This window comes from Dromiciops gliroides, chromosome 1 (genome assembly GCF_019393635.1).
Source record: "Dromiciops gliroides isolate mDroGli1 chromosome 1, mDroGli1.pri, whole genome shotgun sequence".
In the NCBI taxonomy this organism is placed as follows: domain Eukaryota; kingdom Metazoa; phylum Chordata; class Mammalia; order Microbiotheria; family Microbiotheriidae; genus Dromiciops; species Dromiciops gliroides.
The window spans coordinates 161,971,729-161,990,642 of record NC_057861.1 but is presented as its reverse complement, the minus strand read 5'-3'; the positions used below and the strand labels follow the sequence as shown (position 1 = coordinate 161,990,642).

Below are 18,914 nucleotides of genomic sequence, written 5' to 3'. Positions count from 1 at the left end.
ATCCTGATCTATATCTTGCCACTTGACCCAGATGGCTCTGGAGGAGAGAGTGAGACTGGTGACTGCACAGCCCTGTCTCACTTAAATCCAATTCACTGCAAGTCATGACATCACCTCCAATGTCCTCTTCAAGAACAAAGGACAAACAACAACAACAATGTCCTGGGACCAAGTTTAATCTTTCTTCTAATCTTTCTTTAATCTTTAATAGCCCTTCAAATACTTGAAGCCAGCTATTATGTTATCCCTAAATCTTAAAATTGATGCTCTCTACCATACCTTCAATAAACCTTGTATCTTTTCATTTCCTGTTTCTAGGGGAGACAATCTAGCACTATCCACCCATGACCCCAGCACTGCCCCCCCATACCACCAGCTCTGACTCTTTCAGCCATGATTGAAGGGAAGAATCCTTGAGGATATGTGCAGCAAATACAGCTTCTGAATGCTCAGAAATGAAAGTTCTTACCACCAAAGTCCTTGGCACTGTCAGAAAAGGATATGGTTTTTGCTGATGGAAAGAAGATGCATTACCATTTGCAGTGTGCCAGTGTACTCTAGGGAATCACTGGGATTCTTTATCTGAATTGCAGATGAAATCTGTTTTATGGGTTGTCTCTTCCTATTAAAGTATGAACTCCTTAAGAGCAGACACTGTCTTGCTTTTCCATTCATATCACCAGAGCTTAGCCCAGTGTTTTATACACAGAAAGCACAAAATTATGCTTTTTCATTCTTCCATCTATTCATTCATTCATTCATTCATTCAATTGATCCTTATGTGACATGTTCTGTAATGCCCTTGATTATCCTGGTCACTTCCCTCCGGACACTCTGGATTATCAATGTACTCTTTAAAATATGGTGCTTAGAACTGGATGCAATTCAATTAAAAAAACATTTATTAAATATTATGTACAAGGCACTATGCTAAGCTGAGGATACAAAAAGAAGTACAATGATGACCCCCCCCCAAAAAAGCTAGCACTTATATAAGGGATTTGAGCATTATATATATATGCATATGTGTATGAATATATGTGTGTGTATATATATATATATATATATAAAACTTCTTTTGATCCTCACAACAACCTTGTACAGTAGATGCTATTATTATTCCCATTTCACAGATGAGGAAACTGAGGTTGAGAGAGGTTAAGAGACTTGCCCAAGGTCACACAGCTAAGGAAATATTTGAGGCAGAATTTGTGCACACTCTGCTACCAGGCTGCCACTCAGTACTATGAATGTAGTTTCCCTTCCGTTCTATTCCCACTGCTGTCTCTAGTTCAGTCAGTCATTACCTCTCACTTGGATGGACTACTGTAATAACCTATTAATGGCTCTCCTTGCCTCTAGTCTTCCTCGCCTCCAATCTTTCCTACACATCATACCTAAACCTAGATGGATTTTCCTAATGTATCCCTACCAGAAACGTTATCTTGCTCAAAAGTCTTAATGGTTCTCTGTCACTTCATATATAGAATAAGTCCTGATATTGAGAGCCTTCAGTCAGTCAGTCAATAAACATTTATTAAGTGCCAATCTTTCCAATGGGACAGACAACAAGCAAACAAGCTGTAGACAGGTTAAGTAGAAAATAACACACAGAGAGAAGGCACTAGAATTAAGAATTAGGAAAAGCTTCCTGTGGGAGGTCAGATTTGAGCTGGAACCTGAAGGAAGCCAGGGAGCAGAGATAAGGAAAGAGAGTATTCCAAGGATGAGGGACAGGCAGAGAAAGTACCCAGACCAAGATGGAGTCTTGTTCATCAAACAGCATGGAGGCCAGTGTCACTACACAGAAGAGTATGTGGGGGCATATAAGGTGAAGAAGACTAGAAAGGCAGGAGGCGTGGCTAGCCTATGAAGGGCTTTGAACTCCACAAGGAGGATTTCCACAGCTGGATTCCAGTCTATCTCATCAAACTTATCTCATACTATTACTCTTCACTTAACAGCAATAATAACAAGGATAGCCAGCAATTACATATAGGACTTTCAGGTTTACAAGGATGGTCTACAATTATTATCTCATTTGATCTTCACAATTACCTTGGGAAGTAGGTGCTATTATTATCCCCATTTTACAGTTGAAGAAACTGGATCAAATAGAAGTTAAGTGACTTGTTCAAGGTCTCACAGCTAATACATGTCTGAGGCTGGATTTGAACTCTGGTCATCCTGACTCCAGACCCAGTGCTCTGTTGTGCCACTTTTTAAGGTTAGATGCCATTATCCCCATTTACAAATGGGGAATGAGAGGTGGCTTGTCCAGGATCACACAGCTAGGTGTCTGAATAAGGATGTGAACAGGTCTTCCTGACTCCAAGCTTAGGGCTCTATCCACTGTACCACCCAGCTGCCTCTCCACCTTGATGCCTGTCTAACCTACAGACACATATCCTATACAATGTATAGTCAAACTGGACCACTTCCTGATCACCCCCTAAGATTTTCAACCTTTGTGTTTTTGCTCCCACATTTCCTCATAAATGAAATTCTTTTCTTATAGGGTGGAGTGGCTGGGTTAGGACATTGCCAGTATAATATAGTAGAAATGGAACAAAACCACTCTGTCTGACCAAAGGTAGTAGCCAGGGGTTCAAAGGAGGAGATTCTTTCTAAAGACTAAGTCAAGGTCATAAGGGAGGTAAACAATCTAGGGTAAAATAGGCCCAAGAGCAGGAGTTATGAATTAAACAAGATTGAAGGTAGGTGTCATCTTTTTTGGTTTTTTTTGCAGGGCAATGGGGGTTAAGTGACTTGCCCAGGGTCACACAGCTAGTAAGTGTCAAGTGTCTGAGGCCAGATTTGAACTTAGGTCCTCCTGAATCCAGGGCCGGTGCTCTATCCACTGCGCCACCTAGCCGCCCCTAGGTGTCATCTTTTATGACTGGGCAGTGTATGGACCATGATACACCTTCTCTCCTTCCCCACCTTGGTTTCATTCAGAGCTAAGAATGGCTTCTCAATTGTTGACTACTGAAAGCCTGCCCTTCAATGTATAATTCAAATGCAGTAGTAGTGGTGGTGGTAATAGTAACTAGCATTTATGTAGTGCCTACTATTTAAACACCCTTCCTGGATCACTGCCTTGTTATGGAGGAGGAAACTTCATACATGAATCAAACTATGAGTTATGCTGTGCAGGGTTACCCAAGATGGACAGATCATAGTGGAGAGCTCTGACAAAAGGAGATCCATTGGAGAAGGAAATGGAAAACCACTCCAGTATCTTTGCCAAGAAAATTCCATGGACAGTATTAAAATGTATGACATCAGAAGATGAACCCCCCACATCAAGGGACTGGTGTGCTATGGTTTATGGGTTCACGAAGAGTCAGACACAACTGAACAATTGATCAACGACTATATAAACAGGAACTACTTTATACCAGGTACAGTGCTTATTTTTTTACAAATATTATCTTATTTGATCCTCACAACAGCCCTGGGATGTAGGTGCTATTATCACCCCCATTTTCAGTTGAGGAAATTAAGGCAAACAGAGGATAAGTGAGTTTCAAGGGTCACACAGTTATTGTCTGAGGCTGAATTTGAAATAAAGTTTTCCTGACTTGAAGCCCAGAGTTCTATCCACTGGGCCACCCTCTCTTAAGTCTTCTTTGATTTCTCTAGCTGAAAATATCTCCCTCCTTTGAACTCTCATATCACTTGTATTCAATTTTTTATTTAATTTGTGTATGTTTGATTTCCCCTACTAAATTGTAAGTTTTTTGAAGGTAGAGACGTTGACTTTTCAATGTTGTATTCCTCTTAGCACTGTAAGGGCCAAATTTAATATGGGGAGAGTTAGTTGGGTGGCTTGCTGTAATATTGGGGTTTAGAAAATAATGAGGGACATCTAGGTCCAAAGTTTCCTTCCTTCCAAACTGCCTTTTTTAGTTATTTCTCCCAGGCCAGTAAGAAAGGAGATTAACAGCCTCTTTTCCACAAACAAATCAGGTTTTATTAATGGGAATAAAATATACAACAAAGGTGAAGTAAATAAAGCCAGGGATAAGGGAATAGGGGAAGAGAAAAAATGGATAAGCTCTCTGGCTCTAGCAAAGACTGACTTAATCCCCAAACTTGCTTCCAGCTCAGCTAATTCAAAGAGCTGGCCTCATTTCTATTAACTCACCACCTGGGGTCCATAGTTTCTATGGGAGTCAGCTGTGCAGTCCCTCTCCAGTCGGCTCTCGGAAGCCGACCAACAGGAAAGAGCAAGCCTAATAATTTCCAAGTAGGTACTTAGTTTCTCATTCTCACCCAATTCAAACAATACTAAATCAATCAGGTGGGACCCCTGGGCGTCTGCCAAATTCCATTATTTTATCACAGCACCTGTTATTTTGTTCAGTCACTTCAGTTGTGCCTGACCCTTCGTGATACCATTTAGGGTTTTCTTGGTAGAGACACTGGAGTGGTTTGCCATTTCCTCCTCCAGTTCATTTCATAAATGAGGAAACTGAGGTGAACAGGGTTAAGTGACTTGTCCTGGGTGACACAGCCAGTAAGTATATGAGGTCAGATTTGAACTCAGGAAGATGAGTCTTCTTGACTCCAGGCCCAGCACTCTATCCACTGTGCCACCTAGCTGCCCATGTCTCTCAGCACCCAGCACAATATTTTATAAAGGAAACATTTATTAAATGAATGAACAGCAAATAATTGTTTTAAATTAACTCACTTGGGAAAAATATCAATATTCCTTATTTTCACCAACTAAATAGTAGCCATTTCTAGAATTTTAGTCTTAGTAGGGAAGGAGGAAGATTTTTACTAAAGTGACAATAAACACTTTAAGTTCAAGACAAATTTTGTCATCTTCATACAAGATGTTCACTAACAATTCAAACTATTCACAATTAAATAATTGCCATTGCAAGTACATGCAATAGTAATAATTATCAGACTTATAAACTATAAATGACTTTTCAGTTTTTTGTCTTACAACTGGGAAAGATTTTTGCTAAATATGAAGCTACTAGATTGGAGAGGAGATCGATTTTTTTTTTAAGCAAAAGGCTCCTGTTCTTAAGGCCTTTGCTTGTTTCTGTTTCATGTCTACCTTGTAACATGACCATAAGTGGAATTTTGAGCTGTTTTACTTCAGCCATAGAAGCAAACAGTTGAATATAGACAGCTAAAAATAGTACAGGGAAGGGAGGGTGTGGTGGTGGTGGGGAGTGGTGGGGTGTATTCAGAGGGGCAGCTGGAGTAGGATCACCCATCACCCACTGTCTTAAAGATGATCTGAAATGGTAGAGGTAAGGGAAACCATACTTTCTTCAGTGTCTCTACCACTACTGGTACACTGGACCCCATTATTCTTCAGAGTCAGGTGGTTTAATATAAAATATGTGCAATTTGGTCCTGGGTTAGTAGGCTACTGGCAGCTCAGCTCAGTACTGTCTGGGGTAGGGTACACAATGGGTTCTCACTGACTTGCCTTTGCTTCTACCCACTAGCTGGAAGCCATTCAGAGAATTCCTAGGATGCCACAGGAAGTGGCTCTTCTCCAGATTCTGAGGTTGTTAGGATAGGATCCAGACCATGTCCACAAGATACCCAGCTCATCTTTACTCTAGCCATGTCAGAACTCCCTGAAGAACCTAGGCTTACATGATCTGTAATCACTTCTCACAAGCACCTGTGGAATTTGTGATGTGCACTGTCTACCATCTGCCAGCTCTCATATATCTGAACTAAGGAGGAGAGAAAGGAACCAGATCCTGTCTGAGGATCAAGAATTGTAACACTGTTAGGTGAATTCCTTCATTTGTACCAGTCTCCCTGTGTGTACTCAGTTCCCTCATACTCAGGTTAATCCTGGGTGCTGACTCCTGCCCTTGATCCCTGGCATTTTTCTCATATCTAGCTATATATTATCTGGAACCATCTAGACTTCTGGACTCTGACTTTGTCTTGCATATTGGATGCCACACCTTGACCTAGTTGGCTTGAGTCTTTGGACCCCAACTCCAGCCCATCTATCAGAACTCACCTTGCTTTTCCTGTTCTCTCCACTATCTCTGGAAGATATACAATGACCTCAGATTAACTGTCTGCATTCAAGTGAACCACAAGTTTCCTGCTTTCTTTACTATCTGGTCTCCCATTTTTCTTTTCTGACAAAATATAGTATCTTCTGTGACAAATTGACTAAGCCTGGTGTGTGTGTGTGTGTGTGTGTGTGTGTGTGTGTGTGTGTGTGTGTGTGTGTGTGAGAGAGAGAGAGAGAGAGGGAGAGAGAGAGAGACAGACAGACAGACAGACAGAGAGACACAGAGATGAAGACAGAAAGAGGAGAGAGAGAGAGAGAGAGAGAAGGAAGCAGGCTATTTAGTTCATTCAGTCAGCGTTCTATCAAGAATGTTTGCTCATTAGAGATCCAAGAGTCCACATATTCCACAAAAGTCTTTTTATATTAATACAGCCATCACTCTAGTTCAGGTCCTCATCACCTATTGACTAAATCAGAGTTGTTAAAAATATGAATCTGGAACTCTCATAGGTGAACTAAACCAGATTAAAATATCAGATTTTAATATGTTGGTATATTAACAATATATGTATATATACATACACACACACATATATAAACATTTGTGGTTTTCTAAGTCAATATGGGGCCTACAGAGACCTTTATGTACAGTTAGTGACTCATACTTCTATTTGAACTTGATACCACTGGAGTAGACTTTTGCCAGAACTATCTAATTGGGCTCCTTTCATCCAGTCTCTTCCCTAGCTAATCCATCCTACACACAGCTGCCAAATTGCTAGTTCCAAAGCACAGGTCCCATCATGGTGCTCACCTACTCAAATTTTAGTGGCTCTCTCATGCCTCTAGGATAAAACCAAGCTCCTCTGTTTGGCATTTGAAGCCCTTCACTGTCTGGCTCCAACCCATCTTTCCAGACCGATAAGGCACTACTACATTCCAGCCAAACTGGCTGGTTTGCTGTTACCCTTATATAACATCCCATCTCTCACCTCTGTTTCTCTATATAGACTGTCCTTTGTGTCTGGAATGTTCTCTCCTTATCTCTGCCTATTTGCCTTTGAAAATAGAGACCATCTCCCACAGGAAGCCTTTACTGATCAGTCAAGTTGTTTGTGCCTCCCCATCCTTTATCACCTACTGAAATTACTTTGCATTTACTCTGTATATGTTTTGTACCTGATTATCTTTATACACTTCCTTTGACGATGGAATGTATGGGGCCTGGCACATAGTATGTACTCAATAAATACCTGTTAAATGGACCTGAAGTAGTGATCCATGGTACTTAATGTTCATTTTAGCTGGATTTCTCAGATTTCCAAAGTGTGTCACAGAGGAGCTGGCTTTAGATGCTGGTTCTGCCACGGATCTTGTCTGTACATGGTTGTTTTCATTTTGTCTCCCCACCTTTTGCCTTTCTTTGTTTTTGTTTTTTTTTTTTAATTTTTTTTTTTTGCGGGGCAATGGGGGTTAAGTGACTTGCCCAGGGTCACACAGCTAGTACGTGTTAAGTGTCTGAGGCAGGATTTGAACTCAGGTATTCCTGAATCCAGGGCCGGTGCTTTAACCACTGTGCCATCTAGCTGCCCCCTTTTGCCTTTCTTTGTATCCCCAGCACTTCGCATAGTGCCTGACACATAAATAGGTGCTTTTAAAAAATGCTTGTTGACTGACTTGAAGAACTCAAATGAGGAGGAACCCTTTACCTACTTGAGTAGCCCATTGTATTTTTGGATAGCTCTAATTATCTTTCCCTACTTTGAGCTGAAATCTGCCTCTCAGCAGCTTTCACCCATTGCTTCTTATTCAAATACTTAGAATCATGGAATCAGCATTTGGGGGTTGAAAGGGATCTCAGTAATCGTCCAGTCCAACCCATACCTGAAAAAGAAATTTCTCTATGAACATATCAAAAAGAGATAGACTAGGTTTGATGTGAACATTTCCATTTAGGGGAAGGGGCAGGAAATCCAATACCTCCCATGGCAGTCCATTCTACTTCTGGATAGAGCTAATTGTTAGGAAGCTTTTCTTTACATCAAGCGGACATAGGGCTCTTTGCAGCTTTCAGCTGTTCCTAATTACATCCTCCGCAGGCACAGTTTAATAATCCCTTTTCCACAAGACAACCCTGCAGATACTTGAAGATAGCTAGCATGCTCTCCCCAAGTCTTCTCTTTTTCCAGACTAAACAAACAGCCTAGACTTTTCTGAATTTCTAATACAAATCCAATTTCTAGAAAAAAAAAGTTTCTTTTTGCAGAGGCCATACCTATTGAATGAAATAATACTTTTTATACCTGAAGTGCCTCCTCTGTAAGGGTAGGGAAGGTATGAGAAATGTCCTAGATCTGCATAGAGGTTTGGAATTATATGACACATCCAAAGCTAGGATGTGTCATAGACCTTTGAGGACAGGATGGAGTTGGAAAAGAGCCCACAAGAAGAGAGGGAAAATATCAACAAGGGAGGAAAGGAGGCCTGGAAATGGTGGTAGTATCAGTACTGGAGCAAATGAAAACAGCTAAGAACAGCAGTTTCCCCTTCTCAAATTCAGAGGGAGAAGTGAAAGCTAAAGGGGCCACTGGCTGGAGCTTGCCTTAAAAAACTGGATGTGTGGGAAGCAAAAGGGAGAGTGGTATGTGGAGGACCTACCAGTCCTGCCTTTTCACTAGGTGAAGGGATCTGCAATAATTTGTTTAATTTGCCAAAGGCTGGATTTACAGATTTAATATTACTTCTCAATTTTTTTGGAGGGAGGGCAGGGCAATGAGGGTTAAGTGACTTGCCCAAGGTCACACAGCTAGTAAGTGTCAAGTGTCTGAGGTCGGATTTGAACTCAGGTCCTCCTGAATCCAGGGCCGGCGCTTTATCCACTGTGCCACCTAGCTGCTCCACATCTCAAAATTCTGTGATAGACTTAGACATGTATTCCTCATATCACTAGTTCCCAGCATGACCATGCACGTGAGTCTAGTAGCAATACAGCAATCCAAAAGATAGTTAATTTTCCTTAGTCCAGGGATTTCCCAGCCTATAGTTAGAAAATATCTGTCTCAATTTCAGCACAATCACAAGCTATTTATATGTTTCACAACCAAAGGCAGCATAGAAACCTAATTGTTGCATTGACACATCTGACTCTTCATAACCCCAAAGTTTTCTTGGCAAAGATACTAGAGTGGCTTGCTATTTCCTTCTCCAGCTCATTTTACAGATGAGGGAACTGAGGCAAATAGGGTTAAGTGACTTGCTTAGCACCACACAGCTAGTAAGTGTCTGGGGCTGGATTTGAACTCAGGAAAATGAGTTTTCCTGACTTTAACCCCTGGCACTGGATCCACTGCGCCACCTAGCTGCCTCATCTGATAGTAGGGTGCACTGAAGACTATTCATCTCCCTTATTCTGGAAACTACTCCTTTCTTAATGCTGCCTAAGATTGCATGAGGTTCCCTCCTCCCCTTTTTGATTCAATATGGTCCTGTTGCTATATATTGAACTTGCAGTCCACTAAAACCCCAGATATTTTTCACAAACTTTTCTTGTCACACCTCCTCCCTCTTGGATTTCTGAAACCATCTTTTGAAGTCACGTGTAAAACTATATTAAATTAATTTTATTAGATTAAACTCAATGTTCTAGACTGTTAGGATTATTCTGGATCCTGACTCCATCATCCAGCATGTGAGCTATTCCTTTCAGGTTTGTACATTCGACATATTTTGTGAGTATACCGTCTATGATTTTATCCAAGTCCCTGATAAAATGTTAAACAAGATTTCTTTTTGTTGTCTATTATAAAGTTTTTGAGAATAAGAGCCATAATATCTCACACCTGTAGAGTAGTTTATAGTTTTTACTATAGGTTTTTTTTTGGTGAGGCAATTGAGGTTAATGACTTGCCCAGGGTCACACAGCTAGCAACTGTCAAATGTCTGAGGTTGGATTTGAACTCAGGTACTCCTGACTCCAGGGCCAGTGCTCTATCCACTGCGCCACCTAGCTGCCCCCTATAGTTTTTTTTTTTTTAAATCATTTGACTCTCATTACAACCCTCTAAAATGACAAGGTAGGTAAGTTTCCTCATTTTATAGATGAAGAAACTGAGGCTCTGTTCACTTAAGATTTGCCTGAGATCAAAAGGCCAGTAAATGGAAGCGATAGGACCAGAATCTATACTTTATGATTCCTAGTCTACTTTATTATACCACATTTCAAATTGTGACTGTGAATAGACTGGTGAATGAAGTTTTATCCATCCATCTATCCATCCATCCATCCATCTATCTAGATATTTATTGATTTATTCATTCATTTATTTATTTTTGGTGGGGAAATGAGGGTTAAGTGACTTGCCCAAGGTCACATAGTTAGTAAGTGTCAAGTGTCTGAGGTCGGATTTGAACTCAGGTCCTCCTGAATCCAGGGTTGGTTCTTTATCCACTGTGCCACCTAGCTGCCCATGAAGTTTTGTTGTTTTTTTTTGTTGTTTTTTTGCGGGGCAATGGGGACTAAGTGATTTGCCCAGGGTCACACAGCTAGTAAGCGTCAAGTGTCTGAGCCCGGATTTGAACTCAGGTACTCTGGAATCCAGGGCCGACCGACGCTTTATCCACTGCGCCACTTAGCTGCCCCCTGCCCATGAAATTTTAATAAATACACTGGAACCTTGCTATGCTTCAGGTACTTGACACCCATGCTTCCATCTTGGTGGGTGAAACTGACTTCTGAATATGCCTTTTATCTGGCCCCATTTTCCTAAAATGCAAGTCTAACCATATCACCTCTTCCCCTCCCCACATTCGATCAATTATAGTGGCTCCCTATTTCCTCCAGGATCAAATGCAAAATCTCATTTAGGTTTTAATGCCCTTCATAACCTGGCCCCTTCCTGCCTTTCCAGTCTTCCTTATACCTTATTCTCCTCCTTCCTATCACAAAGCATGCTTTGTGTACCAGTGACACTGGTTCTTCTCACATGGATGCTCCATCTCCCATCTCTAAACATTTTTAGTGGCTGTCTTCCATGCTTGGAATGCTCTCTCTCCTCATCTCTTTCTTCTAGTTTCCCTCAAGTCTCAGCTAAAGTCTCACCTTCTCCAGAAGCTATTCTCTGTCCTTAGTCTTAGTGCTTGCCCTCTGAGACTATTGTTGTTTAGTTGTTTTTCAATCGTGTCTGAATGTTTGCAGCTCCATATGGGGTTTTCTTGGCAAAGATACTGGGGTGATTCGCCATTTCCTTTTCCAGCTCATTTTATGGATGAGGAAATTGAGGCAAACAGGGTGAAGTGACTTGCCCGGGGTTACACAGCTAGTGTTTATGGCCAGATTTGAACTCTGGAAGATGTCTTCCTGATTCCAGGCCTGGCACTTTATCTACTGTGCCACCTAGCCATGCCAAGACAACCACCAAGTTATCCTGTATATATCCTGTTTAGATGCTGTCTTTCCCATTAGACTGTAAACTCCTTGAGAGGAAGGACTTCCCCCCCCACTTCTTTGTATCCCTATTGCTTAACACAGTGCCTGGCATATAGTAGGCACTTAATAAATGCTTATTGAGTGAATGTTATGTTCTGCGATATGATATAGAAGGCATAATTATGGGAGTGGGTGGCCAACACATTAAAAAATATTTTAAAAAAAGGCAAGACAACTCTTGACTTTTAATGGTATATGTTCATAGGTTATCTTATAGGATATTTCAGTCTGAGTATTATCTTCTAAAAATAACCTCTTATTTAAAAAAATTAACATCTGAATTTTGAGCACAGTATACCACTTTATTCTACTGGTAGGAATTAAACAGTCAAGAACAGAATTGCTACATTAGATTTATTTTGCAAGTTGATTCCTATTGAACCTAGAAATTTAAGAGACTACATTGAATTTATTGTGGGAGTTAAAAGTACCAAGACATGTAATTTTGAAGCTCAAGAACACCTAGTTGTCAGTAAGAAAGGATATTTTAATATGCTATTAAAAAGGGAGAAAATGTTAAAGAGAGGTTTACAGTAGTGGAATTTTACTGTAGAAATAAAATACATGACAAGCATTTTTTTCTTACTTAAAAGTTTTTATTTCTTAGACAAATTAGCTTTCAATGTCCATATGTATTTTTCCCCCAATACCTTTTAAACATGCATTGCTAGTTACTGCAGATAATGGACAATTATTGAAGTCAACATAGAGCTGATACCATGAAGAAGATGACGTTAGTCAGCAAAAGATTGTGGCTGTTGTCCATGCATATCATAGGTTAGGCCTCCAAAGGAATGACATTCTCTTCCAATTAGTTCTCACTTTGAAGGCCAGTTAGATCCTATCTGTTGCTGTTGTTTTTATTTGTTTTGGCTTGGACCTGCATGAGCTCATTGGTGTAGGGACTCCCAACCAGGAAAGTCCCTTAACCAATGTAGGTCAGTTCCTGCTCTGTAACTTGTGGACTTAGAAAGAGTTACTTTGGGCCACTGAAAAGTTAAAAGACTTCCCCAAGGTCACATATTTTTCCCTAAGGTTGACCAATATTTTTTCAGAGGTGGTACTTGAATGCAGTCTTCCAGACTCTGAGACCAAGACTCACAAAGAAGAAGACATTTTTTTTTTTGGTCACCATATTACCAGAGCCCACTAAATAATGCTATTGGCTGATACATGGTAAAAATGTAAAGAGAGCAGAGCTGGCAATACTAATTGTTTTCACTGTGCTTTTTCCTCATCATGGTTTCTTCAACTTTTCTTCTTATACATTTAGCAATGGAGTATTAAAGTCATGAACAATGACTTACCGTGAACCTTTAACATGCTTATGGATAAAATCTGCATGAAAACGTGGAACCAAAGGATCTTTCTCGCCATGTATTATTAAAGTAGGACATTTTATAAGGGGCAACAAATGTCGACAAATGTTACCTGAAAAACAAACGAAATGAAAATTATGCTCTAACTATAACCAATACCAATTATTTAGATGCTAGTTATTTCAGGAGATTGATTTGGGAGCACATTTTTTGGTCTCTGGTTAAGGGAACAGCTGCAATGCTCACAACTTGGCTAAACATTTTATCTCTTCAATCCCTGGGTCTCATGCAGTTAGTGCTTTAAAAATTGCTTAACTGAGTACCAAACCTTTATACCTTAGCTTTAGTACTGTTGTCATAGCTCAATTATTAAGGTCTTCCTTTACAGAAAGATTCAGTTTTGTTTTTCAAATTAAAGACTGAATTTTCTATTTCACAAATAGCAAAACAAACAAACCAAGTAAATAGATAGCCAAAGATGACTCCAAAAATATACCACATAATTATGTAATGATAAAAGTAGATAAATTGAGTGTTGATCTTCCTGAGAACAAGATATTCTCTCTGATTTACTTTTACAGTTCCTGACTGAGCAAAGTATATTCTCCTCATTGTTACTACTGGTGACGGATAGATTAGTTAGGGTTGTAGCGTGTTTTGGTTGCAAGGTGACTGGGGAAAGGAAACTTTTGTATCCTTGGTTGTGTTTCACAGAAAAAGGTTAGTTCCCCATGACTCTATGACCTTCCACGTCAAGATTTTTATTTGGGCACCATCCACTTTTACCACTCAATCCAAATCCTTGTTGTAATCACCTAATGAGCTTTGGGGGTCATTCTCTATCCTTTTCTATGACAATGTTATAAACATAATATAATTCATCTAATTATAGGATGGAGGGGTTGGAAGATGATAGGGAAGCAGAAAAATCAAGAGTAGCAGTGGTCAGAAAGCTGTGAGGTAAACCATGAGTATGGTATGTCACAGATGCCAAATGAAAAGGTGTCATTTGCTGCAGAGAGATCAAGAAGAAAGAAAAAAGTCACTGACTTTTTAGTCAAGATAGCAGAATGAAAGGTCACAAACCCCACAAAAGATAGAGAAATACAAAAGGGAAGGAAAAGAAACTCACACACACACACACACAATTTTACACACGCACACACACACACAAAACCAACAATAACAGAAAATGAGCAGTCAAGAAAAACACAAACAAAACAAAAATGTCAAAATACCACAGAACAACCAAAGTACTAGAAGCAATGTAGGTAAGGAGCTAGAGAAGATATGTTCAAATGGATAATATTAGGCAAGAATATAGATGAGAAAAATCACAGGTCTAAAGAAAGAGCAAGCTTGTAGAGAGAGAAAAAAGTCACAAAAGTCAAGTTAGAATTAAAAGATGCTAAAAAATGGGGGAGGAAATAATGGGGGGAAATGGCTGATATAAAGAGCATAACAGAAAACCTGAATCAATAGAATAAAACAACAGATTTGGCACAGACCGAACTATATATAACACAGAGCAACTTCATGTGCAGACATAGAACATCAATGAATTAGAAACCATGCCAATTCACATGACAGACCTGCAGTGTCCTCCCATTTAGCTCTAAGCTCTTTATGTTGCTTCATTTATATGGTGAGAATGCTAATACGGACATAGTTCAGTTCTTTCAATAGTGTATCAACTCAATTGTTAGATATGTATCTCCTACTAAGGTAAAATTAAAGGCTAAAGTAATGTTTTAGTTGTTCTCAAAATTGTGATCCTTACCACCTTCTGTTCCCCTTTCTATCACTGCCATCAAGGCAGAAGGGGGCCTCACAGAACTGATAGTCATTAAAAATTCATAGAGGGGGCAGCTAGGTGGCACAGTGGATAGAACACCGGCCCTGGATTCAGGAGGACCTGAGTTCAAATCCGGTTTCAGACACTTGGCACTTACTAGCTATGTGACCCTGGGCAAAGTCACTTAACCCCAATTGCCTCACTAAAAAACAAAAAACAAAAAACAAAAAACAAAAAATCAAATCATAGAGATGTAAAGCTTCCTACAACCAAGAGCCACCTTCATGTTTTGATGAGTCATTATAATAGTATTTTTGTGGAGGAATAGTAACAACAATTCATATTTATATAGCACTTTACAATTTTGTTTACACAATACTATGAAGAAGGCAGTGCACATATTATTATCTCAGTTCAGGACAGGTAATAACCAGGTCTTTGACTCCATATCCAGTGTTTTCTCCTACCATAAGTACATGTTGTCTACCAATGAAAACAATGTATACTCAAGAAGAGCACTCACTGATTCGGGAGTCAGAGGTTCTGGGTTTAAATCTAGGCTTTTCCTCTTACTACCTGTGGGATCTTAGGCAAATCACTTAACCTCTCTTGATTTTAATTTCCTTATTTGTAAAATGAGAGGGTTGTACTAGGTGACCTCTAAAGTATCTTCCAGTGATGAATCAATGATCCTACTATTAAACATACATATATATGTATATTTGTGTGTATACACACATACACAACACAAATGTGCATATATATGCATAAACATGTATGTTTTGTTGTTGTTGAGTCATTTCAGTCATGTCCAACTCTTTATGACACCAATTTTAGAGTTTTCTTGCCAAAGAGTGGTTTGCTATTTCCTTCTCCACCTCATTTTGTACATGAAGAACAGAAGCAAATAGGGTTAAGTGACTTGCTCAAGGTCACATAGCTAGTGAGAGAAAGAGAAAGAGAGAGAGAGAGAGAGAGAGAGAGAGAGAGAGAGAGAGAGAGAGAGAGAGAGAGAAAGAGAAAGAGAGAGAAAGTCAGCCCTCTGCAAGCTTTTGTGGAGTAACTGGATCGTTCCCTGGGAGAAAGGAGTTCAAGATTATAGCTATGGGGGGTTTGAGATGAGAAAGTACAAGATCTGAGAGAATGTAGAGGAATATGGTCCAAAGATGATGTGGTTGTTGCTGTGGAGAATGGGAAGCAGAGAGATTATTTAATATGGTAGAAAAACAATCAGGCTCTGCCTGGGGCACCCAGCAGCATCTTCCATGACAGAGAGATAGTTCTGTAGTTAATGTAATTGGAGAAAGGGTCTGAGCAGCAGTAGACTATTTGCTGGTAACACAAGGTCTTCTTTCTCCTCCCCTCTGACTACCTTCCTTCCATATGTTTAAAACTGAAAAAACCCCAACTGTGTTCTATTTTGCCATCTACCACTGCTGCTAGTATTCTCTAAGCCTAATACTTTTTTTCTAAATTATTTCTTTACTGTCATCTGTGGGCACATTATTACTTGAGGTCAGAACATATACTGGGATGGGCCTTAAAGATTTTGTATTTCATAGAATATCCTAGGACTTGGCAATCCCAGCACGAGAGGTTAAATATCCCTCCTGGAGCTATGAAGTTATAGTTAAGGGTTTTTTTTTGTTTGTTTTTTTGTTTTTGTTTTTTTGCGAGGGGCAATGGGGGTTAAGTGACTTGCCCAGGGTCACACAGCTAGTTACAGTTAAGTTTTACAAAAAACCTTTCTCTCTGTGTGTCTCTCAGAACAACTTGAACTCAGGGCTAAATTCAATTTCCCTTAGAAGAATGAGCAACATGGTGCTGCTGACGATGTTAAATCAGGGGCCACACAAGGCAAATTCTCCCCCTGTTCCCTAAACAGTTAGTATGAAATACTTCTTAAAATAATGTGCATTACCCTGAGTACAAGACAGGGAGGTATAATTAGAGAATAGTCAGTATGAAAAAGATCTGAGGTTGTTTTGGACCAAAAGTTTAGTGAATTAATAGTATGATATGACAGACAAACAAATAATCATAAATCTTGGGATTCATTAAGAGAAGCATGATGTTCCAAGATTAGGGAGGTGACCATCCACTCTGCTCAGTCCACTCAGACAATATCTGCACTGTTATGTTTAGTTCTGGGTAACAACCCAAGTGGCAAGAGAACAGTTAGCAAGAAGACAGTATCCAAATCCAGGTTTTAGATTTCTGGACTATAGCTTAAAATATGATAGAGTTCTTGGCCAGAAATGGAGTGTATTGAGCAAGGATTAGTAAAATGTATTTGCCTAGCTTCTTGCAGATATAATAAAAGACTTTAGATGAAAATGAAGGGAGAGAGAGAAAACTGCCTATGTATATCTACCAAGCTAGATATGATACAAAGTAGCTGCAATGTAGAAAGAATAGGAGAAATTCACACCGAAAGAGCTATCAACAAAATCAATGGCTCAGAATTCTACATACAAATGTATAAACTGTAAGTAACGACCAAGGTGAACTAAAACTTCTAATATAAGAGAGCAAATACGACCTCATTAGCAAGGTTGAATAATGAGAACAAAAATTAGAAAATGGTTCTTTAAGGCATATCTTATTAAAAGGAAGATGAGGTACAGAGTAGCATTTAATATTTGGAAGTAATTCTCACTTGAGGAAATCCAGAGGGTGGGGGTGAAACATATAGGATAGCATTTTTTTGTGACAATCAGGGGTAAAAACAGAATTTATAGTGTTACAGGCATATACTATAAAACGCCCAGGCTAGTAGGGGAAAGATGAGAGGTACAGGTAAAAGATCACGATGCTGGCAGAGAGGTATGCCTTAATGATAATTCTATCCTTCAGGAGGTAGAACGCACAAGAGAGAAATTCTCTTCTAGCTCAGATTCTCACCAATAGAGAAGAATTAGTTGGTGAGTTGAAGATGACATGGACCTTTTCTTAAAATGGAGGGGGGGACTACCTTTCCTAGTCACCCAGCTTCATACCTCTTTGACATATCAACTTTATTTCTCCATTTCTTCTATCTGTCCCTTTTTTCCCCACTCATGGCTACTATCCTATTTCAGGATTTCATCCTTTCTCACCTGTCCTACCCCAACAGTCTCCAAATTGTTCTTAATGCCTTTAGTCTCTCTCTTCTCAAAACCACTCTCCAAACAGTTGTGAAAATAATCTTCCTGAAATACAGGTCAGATGATCAAGTCACTTCTCTGCACAAAATCTTTTAATGGATGCTCCCTATTACCTCTAGGATAAAACGCGTACTCTTTAGCCTTGTATTTAATCTTTCTACAATTCACCTCTAATCTTATTTCCAATCCAATCCAATCCAATCAATATTTGTTAAGTGCCTACTATTTGCTAGGTTCTGTGCTGAGCACTAGGCATATAATACATGAGAGAAAGTCCCTGCCCTCAATGAGCTTACAATCTTGGGGGGGGAGTACACATAAAAGAAAAAAGGAGAGGTCAAGGAGAACCTAAGGATATCATGTTGATGACAGATCAGCAGATTCAAAGTGGAATGAGTAGAAAAGTCTAGTTTCTGCCTTCAATGAAGGAAGGCACTGGGAAGAGTTTGGTACCCTACCCTCCCAACTCGCCAAACAGGCTGAAGAAGGTGTTATCAAGGCTTGAGTTAGCAGCATGGTGGTGAGTTTAGAGGTGATGAGCTTATTCCAGGAGGGGCATTTTGTTCCATGTACCCAGGCAGAGCAGCAGATACAGGATTCAGTGGGCTGAAAAGTCCAGCTTCTGCCCTCTATATTATTCCTCTTCTTATATACTAAGTCCAGCCAAACCGGCCAATTACTTGTATTCCAATCTTGACATTTTATCTCCCAAATTTCACGCATCTATAAGCTCTCCGTCAGCCTGGAATGTGCTGCCTTCCTCATTCCTATCTTCAGAAATTTTCTTTTTCTCAAGGCTCAGCTCAGGGGCCACTCCCTCATGAAGCCTTGTCTGTTACTGCTCATTGTTAATACTCTTTCCCTCCTCAAACTACCATGTATTACAATTACCCCATAGTAAATGTTACCTCCAATTAATGTACATTCCTTTAGAACAGAGGCTGTTTCATTTCTGTCTTTGTATGCTCAGTACATGGCATAGAACTCTGCCAGATACATAGCAGGCATTTTGTAATCACTTATGCAATTAAATTGAATTTATACCAAACTCATGTGACTAATTTTTTTTTTTCAACTGTAATTCTGCCAGAGTTTCTGTTAGGCTGAGGTGTTATTTACCTTCATTGGATAACCAGGAACAGTGAAAACAATA

At 39.7% G+C, this 18,914-nt stretch overlaps 1 protein-coding gene across 2 annotated transcripts in view; it reads right to left on the bottom strand.

Annotated features, from left to right (window-relative positions):
• BPHL (biphenyl hydrolase like) overlaps positions 1 to 18,914 on the bottom strand; it is a 55,383-nt gene that overhangs the window by 14,627 nt on the left and 21,842 nt on the right. For both annotated transcript variants that reach the window (XM_043962600.1, XM_043962593.1), the window contains exon 6: positions 12,809 to 12,932. In XM_043962600.1, coding sequence (XP_043818535.1) covers positions 12,809 to 12,932 — 124 coding nt within the window. The remainder of the gene's footprint in view (positions 1 to 12,808; positions 12,933 to 18,914) is intronic.